We start from the raw sequence: 22,176 nt of genomic DNA, 5'->3' as shown, positions 1-22,176 counted from the left end.
ATTTATTTGCATAAGAAAGTGATTTTCATGTTTTTTTTTTTTTTTTTATATAATTCTTTATTTTATTTTATTGCAAATCACAACATGAGAATTCTTTGTTTAACTCACAAGATAAATTAACCACAATATTTTTAGGAACAGAATAAGAAAATGTCTTGACAATTATATCTACCATAATAATATACATAAAGATTTTTTTCAATTGAACATACATTATTATTTCTTATATATATATATAGACACCATTTATTTGCAATTAAATTATATTAACCATCACCATTTAATTATCACATTTGGTCAAAGAAAATAAAAATTAAAAATAATAATAACAAGTAAATAACCCCCGTACTGATCACATTGCGCGGAAGATTGGTCATAAAAGTCAATGTAACGCCATAGAACACTCGCGTCCAGTGTCTATACGGACGCTAAAACTACATATTAAAATTTTTATTGTAGAGATTGGTTTATAGAAGTGCACTTCAAAATCGATCTAAAGCAATCTATAAAATTAATGTTTTTAAATAATATTTCTCAAATTTTTGAGATACCGTCCATACTGTGTCTGGCCAAAAAAAAAAAGGAAATAGAAATTAGCACTTCTAAATTGGCTGCATTGTTACATAGAACGATTTTTTTGTAATCAAACTAAATGATTCAACTTAACATTTTCAACTCAACTATTTTAATATATAAATAAACATGCATTTATATATTATAATTAACAACAATTGAAAGTCGTATACAAAATTATTATTGTTCTCAAATGTAAGCAAATTATAACGAAGCTAATACAATTATTATAAATACCATTTTATGTTTGGTACAACATGACAGGACCAAAGTGATTTACATCTATCTTACTTCCAATATGTACTTCTAAAAAGAGTCAACAACATATGCTACATGTCATTTTATTTATTATACCGTAATCAAATTATATTCGAGTTAAAACATAAATTATTCTTTAACGTAAGGAAGAAACTGTTTCTAGGTACGTTAATGACTAGTTTTGTTTTAAAAACTAGTAAAATTTCAGATTGTTATATTAATGTTCAGATTTTTTTTTACATTTTCGATTTTTAATTTACGAACACATACAGAGTTAGATAGAGTATTGGTAGGAACATTAGGTGTCAACAATCACATGATATTCAACACGTCCTGATGGAATGCGCCAAGAACAACCACGAGAGGAAAGAAGTGATTAATAAGTTACGGATTAATAAAGATAATATAGGAATGTTTCATGCCATTCTAGCAGACCCCTCGTCTGACGACGCGAGCCTGGTGTATGATATGTTTTTTTTTTAATGGATGATAATGGAATGGCAACCCCACCCGCGCTATCGGTATACATCGGCGGGGCACCAGTGAAGGATGATAGGTGAGGATGAAGTAGGTCAGTTAGCCTATCGTGACGAATTCAACAAGAATTGTTCACAATGGTTTCTAGGGGGAACTACGTGGAGGCCAACCTAATAAGGCATATTGCTAACAATGGGGCTGTCAAACTCCGTTGCTAACAATTCCTTTCCCCCCGGTGTATGATACAGTTGGATGAAGGTTTTAATGTAGCATGTAATTTTAATATAACATCTGACCATAAGTTATTAGGTTTTCTCTCTCTCTCTTCCACCTATGTAAATAATATAATTGTTCCACGACATTCCTTTCGTTCATGTTATTTGATTTTGTGGGTGGTATCTTTTGATTGTTAAAATATATCGAATGATGTCCTAATTAAGGTATGATGGAACTGACGTGCCTAAAAGGACAAAAGTCCCTAAATAAATAAAGATAAAAAAAAAATATAAAGGAAGAGAACAGTTTGAGAAAACAAAAAATATCCTTGAAACATTCACATCTATCTAGCATGAAGATTCAAAATTGTTTAAATTTCAGAAATAGGTTTACTGTATTTAAATATTTCAAACTGCTTTACATGCTCTTTTTTTTATTAAATTATATGTATTACGTTGTTATAATTCTAATATATAATTGCGTGCTTAATAGGAATAATAAAATGGGTCCTTAGATCTTATTAACTATCAATAGATAGATTAGTCCCTTCAATTAAAGCACATATTGTCAGATGTCTAATTAGAAATAAAAATGATCGCTCAACCTCATTGTCAACTCTTGTGAAAGCTATGACTCGTGTTGTTATTCTCGAGGAAACTGGGTATTTTACCTTCCTTAACTATCCTTAATGCTTGCAGCACCCTCGCCGTATCTAATTCCTTTTGAGATGCTTTTTCATTATCTAGACATAACTCTCCCATTCTAGCATTGAACTGCTCTATTACTTTCACTCTATAGTCTATGGTAGAGGCAACAGGGTTGGCAGTTAGCCAGAGATATTCTAAACAAGGCAATTTACATATATGTTGGACCTCTTCAACATCAGTAACGAGGTTGCAGCTTAAATCTAGGCTTTCTAGGGAATATAACCGTGAGAAACCTTGCAGAGAGACAACTTGGTTCTGTGATAAATCAATTTTGACGATGTTACCAATTTTGGCATGCCAGTTCTCACACGCTGAGAACTTGTTCATGGATAGATTAAGTATTCTTAATTCGTGCAGGCTTGATATATCACAGAGTTCCGTTAGTCTGTTGGAAGAGAAATTGAGTACTTGTAATTTTGGTACCAATTTGATCGCCCAATCGACTTGATGTATGTTGTTGCTGGCGAAGTTCACTTTTGTCAGCTTTTTCCATTTCTGTAAAACAATTAATACTAATTACTTGATGAAGAGAACTTTATTCATCATCATCATTATCATCATATTAGCTGTTATCTGTCCAGTGCTTAACATAGGCCTCCCTCAGACTTCTACAAACAACAGGGCCGTTTCTTATGATAGTTTACCACTGGGGGGGTTTTGCCAGTAATTGCTACGCTTACAGGCAACCGCAATTAGCCTTTAGTGACGTTTTAAGATGGACGCTGCTGCCCAACCTTCGCCCATTAAGTCCCCTTAGTCGCCTTTTATGACACTCTCGGGAAAGGAAGAGATGGTTCCATTTTATGCCGGGACCACACGGCAACTTTATTACCGGAAGAAAATTATGCGTTTCTATAAATTTAATGCCAATTTTTGCAATACTGAAAAGTTTTAGTGAACTTTTAACTATGTTATTTCAACCCAGGATTTGAGATGGAAACACTTGAAGGGAAATAAAGGGATAGTATTTTTGATAGTGTGTATTATCTATATAACTAAAACCAAAGTTCTGGAATATTTCGGGCAAGTATCTATCGGTAGATAGATAACGATATGTGCAATAGGTTACTAATTTGGAATATTTAATATTGCTACAGACAATATTTTATTTTTTATTTTATTTAACTCTTTATTGCACCATATATAAAAATATACAATGACAAGTGAATAATTCAAGTGAAATACAGTAACATAATTACAGATTGAAATATACATATAAAGGTACAAAAGGCGGTCTTATCGCTAGGGCAATCTCTTACAGATACAATAAATTAGTATTATAATGAATTGAATGTGCAATTAATTACGTCTATAATTTGAAGCAATTCTCTATAATGATTATGACCTAATTGTAGACAGAAAGAACATAAACATATAAATATACAATAATTTCTCCACTGAGTCATCATACGATCAACACGTGTCTGTTTCGAATATTAACATTGATTTATCATATTGAGTGTAACCTATAAAATGACTATTTGTATTTGATAAGCTTGTAAATGTTGTATATTGATAATGTTTGATGCGCAGTATCGTAAGCGAATGGGCGCAAATAAAGAATTATAATAGGTCAGAGGTCAATTATCAGTTGGGGCAACTCGACATTTGACATAATTTCAGTCATTGATCATTCAATGCTGAGTGTATATCTCAATCAGACAGTCATAAAATTTAGATATTTGCCTCTTTTAACTGCTTTTAAGATTTCCTAGTTAAATCTAATAATAGTTTACTCAATACTACATTTGTCTTAAGGCTACCACTCTAAACCTTTTTTTTGCATTATAATATTGTGTTAATAAAGTATTTATTCTATTTTGAAGACGAACAATTAGTTGTATTTTACGTTATTATTTTATCAACCAACTTCAAAATGGAGTAGTGTGCTGATTTAACTTATTTTTTCTGTTGTATATGTTACACAATAGGGGAGGCCTATGTTCAGCACTAGATAGATATCTGCTGAGATGGTGTTAATGATGATGATATATTACACAATTTTTTTTTTTTATTGAAATATGTAATGGTCACAAGAGTAATAATCCTATGTAGGATGTGTACAAATATTATTGATTCTAATAAGAAATATTTTGGGGGTTTACAAAAACAGTATTCTTCACAAAAAGAAACATTAATATAGGAAATATTTCAAGTTTGTACATTTTATAATTTCAGACATATTTGCAATATTATAAAAGAAATATTGTATTAATGAATATTTTCCTCATTTTTTTTATACAACTTAGAATGGCAAACAAGCTGACGGCCCACCTGATGGAAAGTGGTAACTGTTGCGTGAGCAGTACCATGGACATAACAGAGTACACTATTTCGCCCATGATACCCCCATGCTTTGCCATTCCTACGGACTCAGGTGTTATTCCTCCATACCCAGTAAATTCACTCCATATCCCACCCTTCAAACCTAAACACAGCCATGCTTTAGGGTTGAACAGAACAAGAATGGGACAGAGGTACCCAAGCAATCGACTTTTTTTATTTTTGTATCAGCCAACAATAATAGCCGAAATAATTAAGGCACACAAAAGGCCAATAATAACAATAATAATACTAGAGAAACACTTACAACAGTATCTGCAATACTTGATGGGTCCTTGTGTAGAATATCTACAAGTAGAAACTCATTGAGTGACACCACATTAGCCATTAATATAGACAAGCTCATTAGTGTATTGCGAAGAGTACCTGGAATATTGTAAAAGTTGTTTTTTAATGGATGAAAATTAAATGGTATCTTACCTATATTATTAGTTTATGCCGATATACAGAAGGTATATATAGGTATATATATATATATATCTAGGTAGATAAATAGATAACCTTTATTGTTTGCTTCAAAAGATTACAATAGTAAACTTATTATAGATACAAACAATTACAAGAAACAATCACATAGAGAAAACAATGGCTGGCATTATTGCTAAAAACAATATGGCTGCCCATACAATATATGTAGATATAGTAGGTGAAGATGACGTCAGGACAGCCAGTTGACCTATGATGACAATTTCACTAGGAATTTGCTACAAGCAATAGGATTGTTAGTATTCACAAATGCTTGAAATTCCATGGGACAATGACAATGTAATGAATATGTTATTATTCTAAGGTAAATGGGTGATTTTTCAATTATTGTACATTATCAGAAGAAATCAACTATTTTTTGAAAATATCCCTGGGCAAATCATATGACATATAGACCCAAACCAATAAAGCCTCTAAACAAAGTACAAATAAATTTATTGATACAATCATTATACCTGGAACAATTCTATCAATATACCTATATTCATACCTTGTCTAATGGGGCAGAGGTTGTAGTATTATGGGCATTAGACAACTAGCATACATTGAAAAGGGGGGTAGGGTGAGTAGTAGAGTAGCAAGTATCAAGAATCAATAGCTCCATTGCTAACAATACCTTATCACGTTGACTACCCCTTAAAACTATAGTTGTTAATTTTTGATAAATTTACTACAGTTGGCCAACAGACCAGTTTTCATCTTCATCTATCATCATTCACTGGTGCCCCTCCAGCATATGCTAATAGTGGAGGAGAGGTTACCTTTCTATTATCACACAAAAAAACTGACATTTAAACACTGATATATAATTTTTTTTAAAACATAATAAAACAAAACAATTATTTATGAATACAAATATTCAACAGTTACACTGACAGGTCATCATATTAATATCACATATGATGATGATATATGATAATGATGAGATAAATATATGATGAGAAATATGATAATAATCGTATATATTTACATATTTCTTTAACTTACCAACACTCTCTATGCATTCCATAGGTACTCCTAATATCTTTAAATCCACTAGAGACTTAAATGGCACAAGACTAAACTTTAAATTGTTAGGTATGATATTGCTTGTTCCATATTTCTCATAATTTCCTTCCACACTCACTGAATGAAGGTGTGAACAATAGTCCAATATGTGACTAAAGTCATACATTTGGTCCACTTTCTCTGTAGGTGGACAGGCAGCTTTTAATCGCTGAGTTATTGCATGAAGCTGAAATAAGGTATTTATTTAATCATATATATTTTATTGCACCAACAATATAATCTACATTTTTGTACTTGATAAATAAGTATCTTAAAGGAAAGCTTTTTAAAATTGGAATCTATGTATGACAGCATGGTGATAAATATAACTATTCATGATTGTAGTAATAACAGTAATAAAATACCTCCAGTGGAGTAAATTTGTGTGACTTTTCATTTTCTAAGAATTTATCACCTTCTAAATATAATGTCTTGGCTAACTCTTGCAGTAAAAAGTATATATCATACAAATGAAAATGTAAAAAATGAGCAAATTCATAAGGCATAGACAGCCTTAAATAATTGAAGATGTTCTTGAGATACACATTGAGAGCTTCGCGCCTTTGCTCTACGAATTTGGGAGTTTTGTTTCTGATAACTTTTTTGGGTGGTAGCAATTCTTTTGCCACCCCATGGTTTGACACCAGATATTCATGGAGTTCCAAAAAGTCACTGTAGCGGTGCAAAACGTTCCAGTTGACGGGACCCACTCCGACGTTGATTGTGTAGTACGTAACACCATCTTTTGTTGTAGCCTCATCTACACTCACTACACTATTGTTTCTGTGGTCTACAAACGAAGACATATTTACGATAGAACGAATGAGCAGAACTGTTGAAACTGTTTGGCGGGACTATACAAATGCAGTGTTTAATTAGGTGTTCACATTTCGCGTGACGAAATATTTGGAAGCGGTGATTTCCTCAAATTCCACGAATTAATAATAAAAAGCAGCACAAAAATTTAATGTTTGTAATTGATATGACAGATAACTGACAGCTTCGTGTCTAATGACATTGACAATTGTCTTGGCATGAAAAGGGACTCAAATTACAAATTCTTAATAGAGTATTTTAGATAAATAACTATAATTCACTATCTAGTTCACCAAGTTAGGATACTTATGAGAAAGTTGTCTGCAGGGGGCCAAAGAGTATATAACCAAAGGACACAGAGGGCATGGGTACTACCTCTGTGAATAGGTCCAGCTGGAGACCAATCCTGATTTTGTGTTTCTGTAGTCAATCAAGTTTTGTTTACATGACTGTTTCAATTTGAACAGTCGAATACGTTAGATAAATTATACAGTAATTACACAAGCACAGAGGATGAAATCATAATACTTTAATTCTCAAAAATGAGAACGAGCGCGGAGTCTCGTGGGCAGCATATTCTATAATATACACAGTGTTGCTCATAACGCAATGGTTCCTACACCTTCATAGATATATTAGAGAAATATCTGAAATATCCATGTACATAAAAGATCTTCCATGTCTTACCTACATTTCATGTATCAATAGGATTAACAGAAATTGGATGTTAAAAAAAACGCTAAGCTAATGGTTGTTAGTGTTTGCATGTGTTTCGGTTTGAAAGTTAGTTTAATATAGCAATGTTCATGTCTACAGGCGACGGTTACTACTCTTTATCAGGTAAGTCGTCAACTTATCTGCCATTTTAAGTTGCAGAAAAAAAATGCTGCTAATATTTCTATCTACGAAAAGAATTGTGCAATGAAATATTAAAAATATTACCAAATAATTTAGTAAAATTGTTATTAGACAATGTCTGTACATGTGAGATATTTAAAAAGGAAATATAAAGGGTCTTAATAAGCCTAAGAGATGCCAAAACAATAATTATAAGAAATTTTGTGTCTGTGTTTGTTTCGGCATTATGCAAAAACTTGCATCAAATTTGATGCGCTTTTCAGTTGTTTTGAAGATCTGACTTAAAGTCTATATGTACCTATATATTATTTTGATACGCGATACGAAAGTAGTCCATTTTATTGATTTTCCTACATCTGAAATACGTACGGGCATAAGGATAATCAATAAAAATAAATAATACTGTTCATTGTTTTTATTTTATACCAGTAATATAAAACAACACAAATCTGAGCTCAAATCAGGATGTGCACTTATAATTAAAACCTGCATAGACGATGAAAACAAAAATAAGTTCTTTATATCGAGTGGATCTGGAAATACAAATTGATTGTTATGCAACTGCGACACAATTTGCATGTTGCCTTGATCCTAAACATAAATTTACCAAAAAAAATTCTCATCTATGCAGGCCTTTACATAATGTATCGACGGTTATTACTTTACATAAGGCGGGCTGCAAATTTGAAGTTTAATTATCTCACACGATGTGGCCAGCATGTATGTACTTATCATTCAGGAAGTTGTTGTGCGAATGAATGACTTTCAATCGACAACTGTATCACACAGGGCCTAGATAAATGGTAAGTAAATAATTCCATTTCAAAATGTTTATGTTACACTTTGATTTTATTTATGGTTAAATAAAAAAAAAACTATTTTGTTCATTTTAAGGGGGTAGCGTAAACCTATTTTAGTATTTAAAAATGCAATTATTTATCTCTTGTTTATTTATTATTATCCGCAGTTTTGTAGATGATTTTATAAAATTATTTCCTGTTATAATTTATAATCTTGGCAAGGTTGAGGTATTGCACTCTATTGATAGGTAAATTCATGTATATTATATTAGATTAATTAAGTAATTAGATAATACCATACAGGTGATGTCTTGTAGGTAAAAAATAAAAAACTTTGCAGACAAACATACATAGCAGTTGATGTAAGACACTACAAGTCAAAGGGGTATAAGGGGTATTTCGTCGATTCTTAGTATAATGTGATTAAATAATGTTTAACTTGCCTGTAAGTTCAAACGGAACACTTTCAAGCGATTCTTGAAACGCGAAAGAAATTGGCGAGCTATTATTATTATTTAGCTTATTTTGTTGACTATATGAAATTAATCATAATTTAAATATTAAATTACGAAATTAAAAAAAATACCTCAAGACTTTTGTGAAGTAACCATTATAACCCTTTACCGTAAAGATGTTAAGATTTTGGCAGAAGGACATTTGAAAATAATGTCCAATACTAAAATTATTTACAGGGAATTTGATGCTGTTTGAACGTAGTCACGTAGCAGTAGTGATGTTAAGGTATATTTTTAATTCAATGGATGGTTTCTGAACATATTTATTGATATTCAGGAGGAATAAAATAATGTAAATATTAATTCGCATTAATTACATACATTTATTTTTTCCTAGGACGGAAAATTTGTGTTACATATAAAAGGACGCCAAAAGTCTTTCAACTCCGATTTTAGCTATAGTTTTTTTTTTACATATTGACTGAAAATATAAAATTTTATGTTTTGTTTTTTATTTATACTTTTTATTACATGAAAATCTTACAAACGGCCATAACTAAAAGGACATTATAAAACAACAAAATACATAGGAAAACACAATTAATCGTTTTACGAAAATAACAACAAAACTATCTGGGTCAATGAAATAAAATTTCTCAAAACACATACAAGATATAAATTGATTTAAAGTAAATTGTGATAAAAATATTAATACATTCATTAATTAAATTAACATTATTTATAATTTTATAATAATTCCACATATAATACAGACAAATATATTCTTATTTTGTTTTCAACAAAGCTATTTGGGCTTGCCTAGACGAAGGACGAGTAGCAATTCATGAAAATGTTATAAAACTTATTTGAAAGTGTTACTGATTATTATAAATTCATTATAAACTCAGTAATCATGTTAATGAGTAATTAGTTTATAATGCGCCCCATCTTTAGTGCAGCACTTTGTCTCTGGTTCTAATTTTTTTTTAAATCAACGGAAGTAACATGCCGGACAGAACTTCGCTAATATAACTTCGCGTTTCGTTTACAATACATGTTTTAAAAGAAACCGTTAATGACACTCGTCTGCGCAGGTCCATAGAATGTCGAAAAAATCATAATAATTTATATTGTAAGAAATAAAAATCAATTTCACTAAACCACGACGTATACTGTTAAACACACGATATTAAAATTTTAAACTAAGTTAAATATTGTAAAAACACGTAAAAAATTTATATACAATAAATAATTATCCAGTGAATAGGGTATTCTTTTTGAACATCATAAAATCACAGTTCAAAATTACGTTCATGGCAATATCGTTAAAAATAATAATTGCATTTAGGTTATATTTACAAGTAAGGTACTTAGAATTAAGTAAGTGATGCTTAAAAAATCCTGTTAAGTATATTTTACCAAAAATATTCATTAATTCCTTCGCAAAGTACGTAGGTAATAAGGCTTTTTTTTTAATTTACATGGTAATATGAAAAAAGTAGTTTTCCAGTACTTGGTAGTTTTAAGTATAAAATCTACTCAAGTTGATGTAAATAGATCTGTTTCTACTACTATGACCAATCTCAAGATTTCTTTATAGAACATTATTGTAAAATATACTTAACTACAATCAAATTAATGGTCTTATTTTTACATTAAAAATTAATTATATTAATAAAAATATTGTTTACTTATAAACATTGACATTTCGTTGATTTTTAAAAAGTACATGAGCAAAAATTCAGATAAATTCTGGTAAGAAATTGCAATAACTATTCTTACAAAGTTAACAACTATTGCACCAAGTAACATGCTGTGTCTAATTGCAAATTATTTTAAATTTATTAAATTTTTGTGTTTAAATAGGCATTTTAGTATGCCTAAACTGCTCAAAGATATATTACCTGTACAAAATCAAGTTATCGGTTCAATGTAAGGGCATAATTAACGCAATAATTAGACAAGTGAGGCCTATAAAATCAAAGGCAGCTAAACGTTATAAAATCGTAAAAAAAAAAAAAAAAAAAAACTGTGACGCCATCTAGTTTAATTATTTAAACACGAATTGGTGTATTCAGTTTACTAATAAATGCAGCAAAATCTCTAGCAAATTCCGTTCAAAAACTGAAATTTGGTATCAAATACTAGTTGTATTTGATACCAAATTTCAGTACCTAGTAATAGTCATTTCATACCAACTACTAAGAATCAAATATAGCTAGCTAAGAGTTAAGCCCGCTAATTAGAGATTTGGATCTTGGATTTAGCTGTCTTTGATTTTATAGGCTTGTGAAATTGCACGAATCTTAACTAGGCACGAGTATTCTGAAATCACAGACACACTAAAATTTATTGTTATAGATAAAAGGATAGAGGCCTTTGGCACTCGATTGTCGATAAAACTGGTATTCTATGGTGAAATGGACCTAACACTTTTAAGGAAGGATAAGGGCGTAAAATATTCTTGTAAAAACTCCTTTTTTTACTTATAGCAAAATTAGTAAAACAATGTTTATAAGTAAATTATAAACTTAACTGGCATTAGACATCGTATTTTGACTTCAATGCACATTATCACAATGAAACCATTTGACTTTTGTCCTATATTACAGCTGACACTAGGACATCATGACATATGGTAATTTAAAAAAGATACATTATTATTTATTATAATGTAAAACCTCTATTCAATAAACTTATTTCGACAACGGTGTTCTCGTCTTACAGTATTTTTAGAAACAAATGTAAATTTTGTTGACAACTGGCAAAATTACTGAAAATTTCATTTTGATTTAATTTAATTTAAAATAATAACTATTACAACGCTTGAATCCTTAGTATGATGTGCGATATATTTTTAATTGGTTTCACTAAGTGGCTGTATCTTTTGTCACTTTTTTTTTTATAAATTAACAACTTATCTTGAAAGGAAGAGATGAAATATTTCAATTTTTTTTTTTATCATACATAATAGGGGTTTCGTATTACAGAAAGTCAGTCTGACGGTGATGCCTAACACGTCTTAAAATATTATTTAATTGAATATAAAATATTGTTCTCTATATAAAATTAATATGAATCTACATTTAATCTTAAAATTCGCTACCATATTTACAATATTACCTTGTTCTCTAAATTTTAAAAGGCAAACTCATAAGATTAAAACAACTTATTATTTACGAAGGCGGTGTTTGTCTGTGGACGTTTTATTCGCTGTAATCAATCACTTGTCTCGACTGAATTACAGAATTAGATCATATACCTCAATATCGGAGTATCAAAAAAACAAGTCAAAATTTGGGTAGACCAAAAATAACGTCATGCTGGTACATTTTTTAAAACACAAAAAGCGCGCCATTTTTCGGTGTTGCTATTAGATTTAAATTTTTCACATTCGAGTGAACGTTTTTAAATTTGTATTAGGAACTATTTTTATCTATGTCACATGAATGTACGTATTGCCTATATGTTAATAAAATGGCGGTCATTGTCAATGATACTGACAAGGATTACATATTTTAAGACTATTGTAAGATTTTTTTATTTCTCCCACTTTCTGAGTAATAATTACATGTTATGGTATCCTTTTATATATACTTATAAATAAAAACGTTTACATTTACATTGCACGTGAGGTATATGACCTAACAGGATACTTAAAATAATTGAATTTGATGATTGAATTCTGTTGAACACGCCAAAACATATCGAATTCATATTCGCACAGAAATATTTATATTATTATTTACATTAATAACAAAAATGTTCAAAATTTTCAGCAATCGCTTTATTACTGTACAGTATAGGATACCAGCTATGTTTCCATTCAAACATAGGTGGTGTATTCTAGAAAATTCTAAATTTAACACACTCTTAATAAAAAATCAACTCAACTTTAAATTAGTAAAGAGTTTTAGTGATGTATACATTTAAAAATGTTTAACTATTTACTTAAGAACTTTTAAGATAGAGTAAGCCTTAGAAAAATAGAAGACTTGTTCTTAATAATGTCATAAAATATGTTCATTTCTAAGACTGGAACTCTGTCTACTAATTTTGAGTGAACGTTTTATTCAAAGTGCGATAAGACGGACTATCGATATCGTTTTGTATTTAGTTACAATGTTCAGACAGCCTTAATTTAGGATGATAATGTTTAGACGAGAGTGTCCCCGGCTTTTGAAGGTGTAGCGCTATTTTTGAACCCGCCAGCGGCGATGGCCCTCAGTCATAAACCTACTGTTCTAATATAAGTATCGTCCTCATAGTTTTGTGCTGAGAGTCTTAAAGCGTGTTCCTCTGAGAGCGCGGCTAGTTCCTTTACCCACTCGTCTAGTATCACCGCATTGAGTACGGACCGGAGGGTGATGGATTGGTTCCAGTACTCTTCTTGGGTGAATACGAGTCGTTTCTGAGGACTGGCGTGATAAGACGCGTTGTGTAGACTATGAGGTCCGTGTGGTGATGAGGCTGGCGATATAATTAAATGTCAAAAGTTTGTTTAAGAAGTAGCTACTAATATTTATGTACTCTAATATATTATGTACTAATATTATTATTATTATTATATATATACGAAATATAGTTAGTACTCACTTGAGGATCGCCTAGTGAACATGTTTGAGAGGCTGCTGGAGATACTTCTCCGTTTGGACTCCATTCGCTTGAACGGAGACTCCTCCTGCTTCTGTGACGTGGACTCGGTACGTGTGTGATCTGTATCATTATATTATGATGTTAGATTACCAGCTATATATATATATATATATCTATATCTGGTAATCTAACATCTGTGTTTTTGAAGAGGTTTGAAGAGTGGGAAATGGTTTAAATTCTTTTTATTCTGTGCATATTCTACTCGTTTCCATTCAGGGTTTTCTGAAAGAGAACTCTTAAAGAGTTAAATTCGCCTATTGTACATAGTTCATTATTTGTAAAGAAAGGAGAGAGAGAGAAAGAAAGGAGAAAGAGACTGTAATTTATTTCCATCATACAAAAGTACAACATTGAAGTAAGTCAACAGAATCAATAGATATACATATTAATGGAACAAAGAAGTAGAGTGGACTTGTTATGGATATAAAAAAATATATATAACAAATTCATCTTTCTGAAGTAGATTAATAAAACATTAATTAAATAACTTACTATCGTCACTCGGTGGTCCCCGCGACTTTACCAACGCCATCTCCCGTTGTATGAGGAACACCCGCGCTTTATCTACTAATTCAGCAGTGTTGTCTAATTCACTGGTCAGTTCATCTACTTCCTCTTTTAATTTGCTTAAAATCTGTAATAGAAACATTTCATTATACATATGTATCAGATTGCAATCTTAAAAGGAGAGTAATATTTATCGAATTTCTGGCTCAACATAGTATAAACAGCTTAATGGATATTTTTAAACTGCTGAATCTGTTTCAAGCGGCGATTATACTATAGACGTTATAGTGAACTCTCGTGTGACCGGTCCGCGTGGCGTACTCGCGAAACGGTAGTATGCGAGTACTAAATTTAACATCCTACCGTGACCTGTGGAATCAACTGTGTAAGACCAACGCCACAAGCGTACGAAAACTACCTACTAAGAAGCGCCATTGACCGCGCGGTATAGGTATTCCATGTCGCATGGAGCACAGTACGTCGTAAAATTTTTAATACATTGCGCGACGTCAAAATTAAGAATCGTTAATTATATAACTACGGTGCATCAAACCATTCGTCTGAATTAGCTGTTTTAGTTTTGGCCAATCTGTCCCTTCCACCCTGTAAAGATTTGTTTGTAATGGGTGAGCTCAAAAAATTTTGTACCGATTTTAAAAAAAATTCACCTATTATAAATTACATTATTAGTGAATAATGGTTATATACCATTAAAAAAATAGAGATCCTTATAAATCTTACAATAATGGAACCCAAAGTATCAAAATATGCCTATTAAAGCTTAAAACTTATTTTACAGTCGGGTTTTCTATTTATGTTATGTTTCCATGATGGTAACAAAGTGTCTCACCTGAAACAGAGAAGGCACATTTGGCTGGAGCACGAACCCTGGACATAGGAGTAGTGACGTCAGCAACGGTGTTGGCAACGACGCCAGTTTGGAGAGCACGCTTGTCACCCGACAGTTGGTAGTGATGTCCGACTCGAGGAAACACGCTGCCTTCTTTAGGAGATAGCTTAGAAGTGGGCCTGAAATTCATTGAACGAATCACTTTTTATCCCGGTCAGTAAATATATCCCGATTACGCGAACGAAGTCGCGTGTAAATGTAAGTTATAATATACACTAAATGACTTTGTAGAAAAGTTGTTTGATTGGATACCTATTTACTTGTGTTTATACTTGTGATTGAAGGGTATATAAGGGAATATGGCAGTGAAATTACAGTGGAAGGAAACATAGCATCTAAGTCCTCAGAAATGATAAAGCATGAGAATTTCCAAGGGCATTTTTGATGTCTATAGTACTGTAGATGTCTATAGGCGACGGTTGTTTTTTTCCATCAGGTAGGCCGTTTAGCTGGTTTGCAATCTTAAGTTGTATAAAAGAACTATACAAATAGAGACCATACAAACAAAAAAAGTATTTGTTACAAATTACAGAATATTTTTGTAGGTTGTCTGGAAGATATTGACCGCCTTTTGCATTTTAATTCTGTAACACTAACTTTTGTAACATTTTTTAATTGGTGTGATAAAATAGAAATAAATAAATAAAAAAAGGAACTTTATAGAAATAGAATAAATAAATATTTTATAATTACAATTATTTATTCCTTTCTTTTACACTTTATTGCACCACTTAAAAAAAAATAGTAAATATTTATTTATTTACTTATTCATTAGTACAAATATGTGTACATGGCGGACTTAATGCTAAAAGCAAGTAAATATTAATGACTAATGACACAAAAGGCGGCCTTGGCGCTAAGCAATCTCTTCCAGACAACCTTTGGATAGAGGATATTGAAAAAAAGACAATTATCTTACCGATTATGGATTCGGCGCTTGTCTTCCAACTCTTAAGAGAAGGCACTTCACTCTCATAGGTAACACTGTTCTCGCTTTTAGAGAAAATCTTTTTAAACGACTCTTCGGCAAATTCCTCATTATCTTCACTCTCTTCGAGCCTATAATGAAAGCTTTCGTAATCACTACTCTCTCCTATCGAAGTCAAACTATCGTGATCTTTCTCCTCGGTAACTTGTTCAGTACTTTTTTCTTCTATTATTTCCACTAATGAGGTCAGACTGTGTTGTTCCTTTTCCGACGTATCGCTAGTCTTGAGCGTGTCATAACCGCTAGTACACGATATAAGGCTGTCCTGCTCTTTCGCAACGTGCGTATCAGGCTCTCTGATTTCTTTTGAGTTGTTATTCGTTTCTCTTTTAGGTGACGTCGGCGCTTCGTATTTGGACGTCCAATCGGAACAGGCTATTGTTCGAGATACAATTTCGAATCGTGCGTCGCATAAGTAGGCGTGGTAGTTGCCGAATAGTGTTTCGTTTGGATTCTGAAATGAGGTATATTTAATTTTCAAGGTGGCATACAAAAAATAGCTGACCTGATAAATGTTCCTGCGTCCTTTTTAGGTCATTTATTGGTATAAAATCCTACCCACAAGTTGTAGCAAAATATACACATTTACAAAATATCATTAGAATCGATTGAGCAATTTCGTACATTAGCGTGAACAAATATCATAACGCGGAATTTTATATACAATATATGTGTTACACAATCACACCAACTGATATGAAAGTTAAAAGATCCTGTGGTTGAAGACATTAGTCCACTAGTGCAATGGATGATAGGCGTTTAGATGTACACAGTAAATCACTGTCGTTCTTCTAGTAGCCTGTTCTATTAACAAGAATTTAAGAGCTTCTATTAAATATAGATAGATGAACGCGCTGTGTTAGTTCGGAAGATAAGGAGACAAGCTTTAGTTGAAACAGGACTAATGTGTGTTTCGGGAAATTGTTCAATTTTACTATTAAAACACTCTCTTAGATAGATGCTAATGATTTCGATTTCTATATGAAGGTAACTGTAGAAAAAATATCTTACCCCATAATTAAATTTAACTTCCTGGACTAGATTGTTCAACACTATATCTTCATTGAAACCGTTGATTCTTCTTGTTTCATCTTCTCTTTTGAAGTCCAAAACCCGCCTCCCACTGACTGCCAGCTCGTCTACCCATTCCCTGGTCTTCTCCAATGGTCTTGAACAGCATCTTGGGGTTAAACTTAGGAAGGCCATGGCGGCTTCTCTGTAAGGTTCTGGGTCGGCGATCTTGTGCCGGTGTGTGGCCATTAAGTGATGACCACTGAGGAGGTATTTGAAGACCAGCTCGATCATGACGTCTTCGCAGTTCAGATCGATTAGTGTCTCCATCAAGGAGAGAGACACGAGGGACAACTGTAAACGAAACGTTAGGGTTCTAATTTAGTTTCATTTACTATAGTATGGGATTTCTTTTATGTCTCCACACAAATGGGATGGGTTTTATAATTATCATAATAATACATTAACATCCCATTATAGGGAACATATTAATCTACAATCACTGCTCTAGTCAGGTGGTTAGGTATTGTTTTTATCGAGTTTTTATCTGCACTGTGGTAGTATGATTTATTCCCTGCTCACTGCTTACAACATTCTGGGGTTGGAGATGAAATTAAATGGCAATACATTGTATTCTTTGTCTGTGGCTGAATTAAATATTTTTTATTTATAATAAAATAAATAGTAGAAACAAGTAGTAGTTCTGCATAAAAGGTTTTTTTGATTATTTCTTACTTTTCTGCTTTCTAATCATTATAAATGACAAGTGTTTATTCTTCCACATACCAATGAAGGACGAGGTTTCTTTAAACAAATTTTTTTTTGGCAAAACAACTTCAATTGTCACAGAATTAATATAAAAATAGCATAGGCAACATACCTACAAAAGAATATAGACAAATTGGAAACTTATTCCTGGCCCCGGCCTTAAAAAGTGTAGCACACGTCGGTACCTGTTCGGTGCCGTCGAGCCGCGCCAGCAGTACGTCGGCGACAGGCCGGCCGTCGTAGCGGTACGCGAACACGAAGTGCAGCGCGGGCCGCAGCAGGCCGCGGCGGCCCACGCAGCGCAGCAGCAGCTCTAGATGCGCCGCGCCGGCCGCTTGTTCGCCCGCGCCGCTCTGCAACCCCGGCTTGCTCTATGCGGGCGTGCACATTAGTGGCCGACCACGTCACGGGGTTGTGGCATTATGGATTTTATTTGGCAGAGACGGTAAGGTTGAATTTCGGATGGGTGAACGGTTGGTTTGTGGAGTTTTTTTTTTTGTCTTGCTAAGTTGTGTGTTTGTGGCGAATGTTTCCTTTGAGTGATTTGTAATATTTCTAACTAAATACGATCGATTTTGATCATTTGTTCTGCAAATTCAATAATTATTGAAAGAGATCTCTTTTAGAAATACAATGTACGTTTACACCAAATTTTATGACGATTAGTTAACCATTAAAGAGTCAAGAGGTAACAAACAAAACTCACTTTCATATTTATAATATTTGTAGTAATTAGTTTCTACGGAAGAAATATAATTAATACCACAAAATTTAACAAAAGATTACAGCGTTGCGAATCTTAGCATGTCCATGTATGTATGTATAAGTGTATATGATTAGTGTGGAAAATACTGAGTTAACAAAAAACATGTTAAGCCATAAAAACTGCCAAGCTCTGCAAGCCAATTGCAACCATGATACCACAACATAGAGCATGAAATCACTCACTGTCATAACCGTTGACCTCGCTCGTGATCCATACCAATGTGCTTGTCCAATCCCGTGCGTGCATCAAAGCCCAATAACGTTTTCTTTTTCAAACGCGTTCCGTTTCACGCATCAACAGGTGAACAATGTTTCTTATCTGTTACTAAAACTTTTCTGCATCGAAATTTTTTCGAAATTTGATGAATGAACGGAACGTAATATTGCATAATAAACATATATTTGATCTATTTTAAATTGATAGTTTAATTGATAAATATAATATAATAACACATTAGCAACAAATATACTGAGTGAAGTCGACATCATTAGAATCCTTTTTTTTTTATATCACTGAGGTGGTAAACGAGCATACGGTCCACCTGATAGCAAGCGGTTACCGTAGGCTATGAACACCTGCAAACCAGAAGCATTACGCGAGCGTTGCCAACGCTGAAGAGACCTCTTTACCTCTTTTTTGAAGAACCTTATTTTGCAATTGATGGTAGTGTTTCTCAAACCAGTGAAAATTATCATTTTTCCCGATTTAATTTGTTTGAAAAAGAACAAAAATTATCACGATTTCACTTGTACAATAATCATTACTATTTTTTACGAATTTGGAGTACAAAATACAAATTTTTGGAATTTGATATATAAAGCTGTATATTTGTTGCTAAATACAGGTTTAAATTTTTATCTATGTAATATTTCAATGGAATACCAGATAATATATAAAGTCATATTTCGTGATATAATTTTTTAATTTGATTTTTAATAAAAATATATAAATAATAATAATATATGTAAAATGTTATGTAGACAGAGAGTCAAAATAATATCAAAATAGTACATAATAATTTAATTGTATATTTTTAGTGACAAGTATACGATGTTCTATGTTTAGTAGTACATTGTATATAATATAATATATAATAATCTCAACAAATCAGTTTATATATTTCGTTATGTAATTACTATTAAAAAACTCGTGCTATATAATATAAAAAATCGGTGCAATATTATTAATAATAATGATTTACACAACATGTTATCTCTTCACCTGCCAGTACTGCAAGAAATATATTAGTAAGTTAATATATTGTAATATATAAAATTAGTCGTGTACAGTTGTTCACATTTAATGGGTCAATCTGTGGTGAACTGTACTAACATATTAAGTTTTATACACAAAAACTACAGGAAAACATATTAAATAAATAGACGTAATTAGAATATATATGTTTATGTCGTTTAAAATTTCAGAGAGATATATTCAAAAAATTTTTGTTATTCTTTAATTTATTTTAGACCAAAGTTGATGAAATTTTATGATTATTCTGTTTTTTTTTATGTGGTCTTCTTTATGTTATTTCTTTATGCACTATCCGCTGTCTTTAAATAAATAAATAAATATAAACAGATTTTAAAAAACAATAACTATTTTTTTTTATCTAATTAGAATTCAAATATAATGAACGAATATGAACTTCATGTATGAATTAACACAACTTAAAATTACATGATTCCTATATAATTATGATAATTGTGAAATGAGCAAATAACAAAATGTATGTCAACAGAACGTTCCCCATTTTAGGGATGAAAGTACATTAAATATTGACTGAGGAAATACCAATTTCATTCAATATTTTTTTCATCGTGCTAACAAGTAAAAGAGCCAGACTAGCTGATCAAAATTAAGCAGATGCATTATAAACAAACACCCAGACAAGACTTTTTAGAATTTAAATGACAACTAGAGTATTAAAATGTGGACTTTTTTCAGTGTGATTAACAGAAAATCCTAGTAGAATTTCAGTGAACCACACTTATTAAACTTTTAATTAAAATTAAGTTTGAATATTTAATTAATTATTTGGTAATTAATTTTATTCCCATTTGATTAAAAAAGAAAAATATCAAACGTCAATATTTACAGTACTTTCCTTTAACACCCTGTAAGCCTGGGACGTCTGTATTATGAATTTTTTTTTCATATATCCATATGATACCAATGTCACCTTATCCCAGTCACACTCCCCATTGACAACTTCACTCATCCCGCAACCATAGAGAAAAGTTTCAAGTTACCTGCAGCAACGCTGGACCTAGCACCGGCACCAAGAAACCTTGGTACAGAAGGTCGAGGAGGTGTTTTTTGATGGACGGATGTGCCACCTGGAACAGATTATGAGTTATTTATTTAGTGATTATTGAGGTAAATTATTATAGCCATAGACAATAAAGTACGCGCAGTTGACGCTTTTGTGTGTCATAAAATTAAACATGTGAAAGTATATAGTACAATTGTTAATAAGATATTGAGAATTTGGTAGTGCTAAAGTTTGTGGTATTTTTTATGGGTAAAAATGGAATGGTAACCCCGTCTGCGCTAACGGGATACGCTGGCGGAGCGCCAGTGAAGGGTGATTGATGAGAATGAAAACAGGCCAGTTAGCCCATCATGATGAATTCATCAGGAATTAACCATGATAGTTTCCAGGGGAACCGCGAGGAGGTCGACCTGGTTGGGTATATCTTATTTAAGGTAAACTATACTAATCAAAATAGCTTTAGAAAAAAACCTAATACAATTACACAATTATATAATACATCAGCCAATGAACTTTGCGATGAAGTAAATATAGAAAAAGTAACGCTATAATTGAAAATTAAAACATCAAAGCAAACACACCAAATTCTGAAAAACCAAGTCTATGGAAATAGTTAACTTTTTGACAGATAAAATAAAAACTATTCACGGTATTATCCTTAAAGCCAAGTAATTCTATGGTTCTTGTGACAATTTGTTTAGACTGATTATTTTGTTTAATTTCGCTACCATTAGTATGTGTGTGACTGCCAACACTAGTATCAAAAGTTCTATAATCTTAGCTGTCAATCTGCGACAAATAAATTACGACTAATACGCCCTCTGGTGTCAATTTATCATTGATAGTACTAGTACTAATTACTTATGGTTTACTAGTTGTGCTAGATATACAATTGTATGTGACCTGTGCGACGGCGTTGCAGAACTCGAGCGAGTCAATGAAGAGCGTGAGCTTGTGCACTTGGTTGACGTCGTCGGGCGTGAGCCGGTACACGCGCTCGCCCAGCGTGCGAGGCAGCAGCGAGTACAATCCGCTCAGACCTGGGAACGAACGTACATTTTTTTTTATTTTTATTTTTTACAGCACAGGGGGCAAACCAGCATGCGGCTCACCTGATGGTAAGTGACTACCGCTGCCCATGAAAATTATACTACAAAGTTGGCAAACTAGCGTACAGCCCGTCTGATGGTAAACGGTCATTGTAGCCTATAGACGCCTGGAACATTAGTTGTCACGCGTTGCCGACCCTGAACAAACTT

At 32.3% G+C, this 22,176-nt stretch overlaps 2 protein-coding genes across 3 annotated transcripts in view; both read right to left on the bottom strand.

The window, feature by feature from the left end:
* Positions 1–30: 30 nt before the first annotated feature.
* LOC113520374 (nischarin) lies at positions 31–7,102 on the bottom strand. The gene is made up of 4 exons (XM_026905697.3): positions 6,473–7,102; positions 6,048–6,294; positions 4,822–4,940; positions 31–2,726 (listed from the first exon to the last, which is right to left on the bottom strand). The coding sequence occupies exons 1-4, from the start codon at positions 6,911–6,913 to the stop codon at positions 2,136–2,138; spliced, it is 1,398 nt and encodes a 465-aa protein (XP_026761498.1). The 5' UTR covers positions 6,914–7,102; the 3' UTR covers positions 31–2,135.
* A 1,079-nt stretch (positions 7,103–8,181) lies between these two features.
* The window catches only part of LOC113520286 (FHIP family protein GJ17503), a 28,978-nt gene continuing 14,983 nt past the window's right edge, over positions 8,182–22,176 (bottom strand). Inside the window, exons 8-16 of one of the 2 annotated variants that reach the window (XM_026905567.3) lie at positions 21,821–21,957; positions 20,895–20,981; positions 18,062–18,247; positions 17,109–17,462; positions 16,029–16,551; positions 15,050–15,228; positions 14,185–14,326; positions 13,633–13,752; positions 8,182–13,506 (exon numbers count right to left, since the gene is read on the bottom strand). In XM_026905567.3, coding sequence (XP_026761368.2) covers positions 13,265–13,506; positions 13,633–13,752; positions 14,185–14,326; positions 15,050–15,228; positions 16,029–16,551; positions 17,109–17,462; positions 18,062–18,247; positions 20,895–20,981; positions 21,821–21,957 — 1,970 coding nt within the window. In that variant the 3' untranslated portion in view covers positions 8,182–13,264. The remainder of the gene's footprint in view (positions 13,507–13,632; positions 13,753–14,184; positions 14,327–15,049; positions 15,229–16,028; positions 16,552–17,108; positions 17,463–18,061; positions 18,248–20,894; positions 20,982–21,820; positions 21,958–22,176) is intronic. The other variant, XM_026905568.3, reaches the window with a different exon arrangement.

This window comes from Galleria mellonella, unplaced genomic scaffold (genome assembly GCF_026898425.1).
Source record: "Galleria mellonella isolate WM207_F2 unplaced genomic scaffold, CSIRO_AGI_GalMel_v1 utg1267, whole genome shotgun sequence".
Taxonomy (NCBI): domain Eukaryota; kingdom Metazoa; phylum Arthropoda; class Insecta; order Lepidoptera; family Pyralidae; genus Galleria; species Galleria mellonella.
This window is presented reverse-complemented; position numbering and strand designations above follow the sequence as displayed.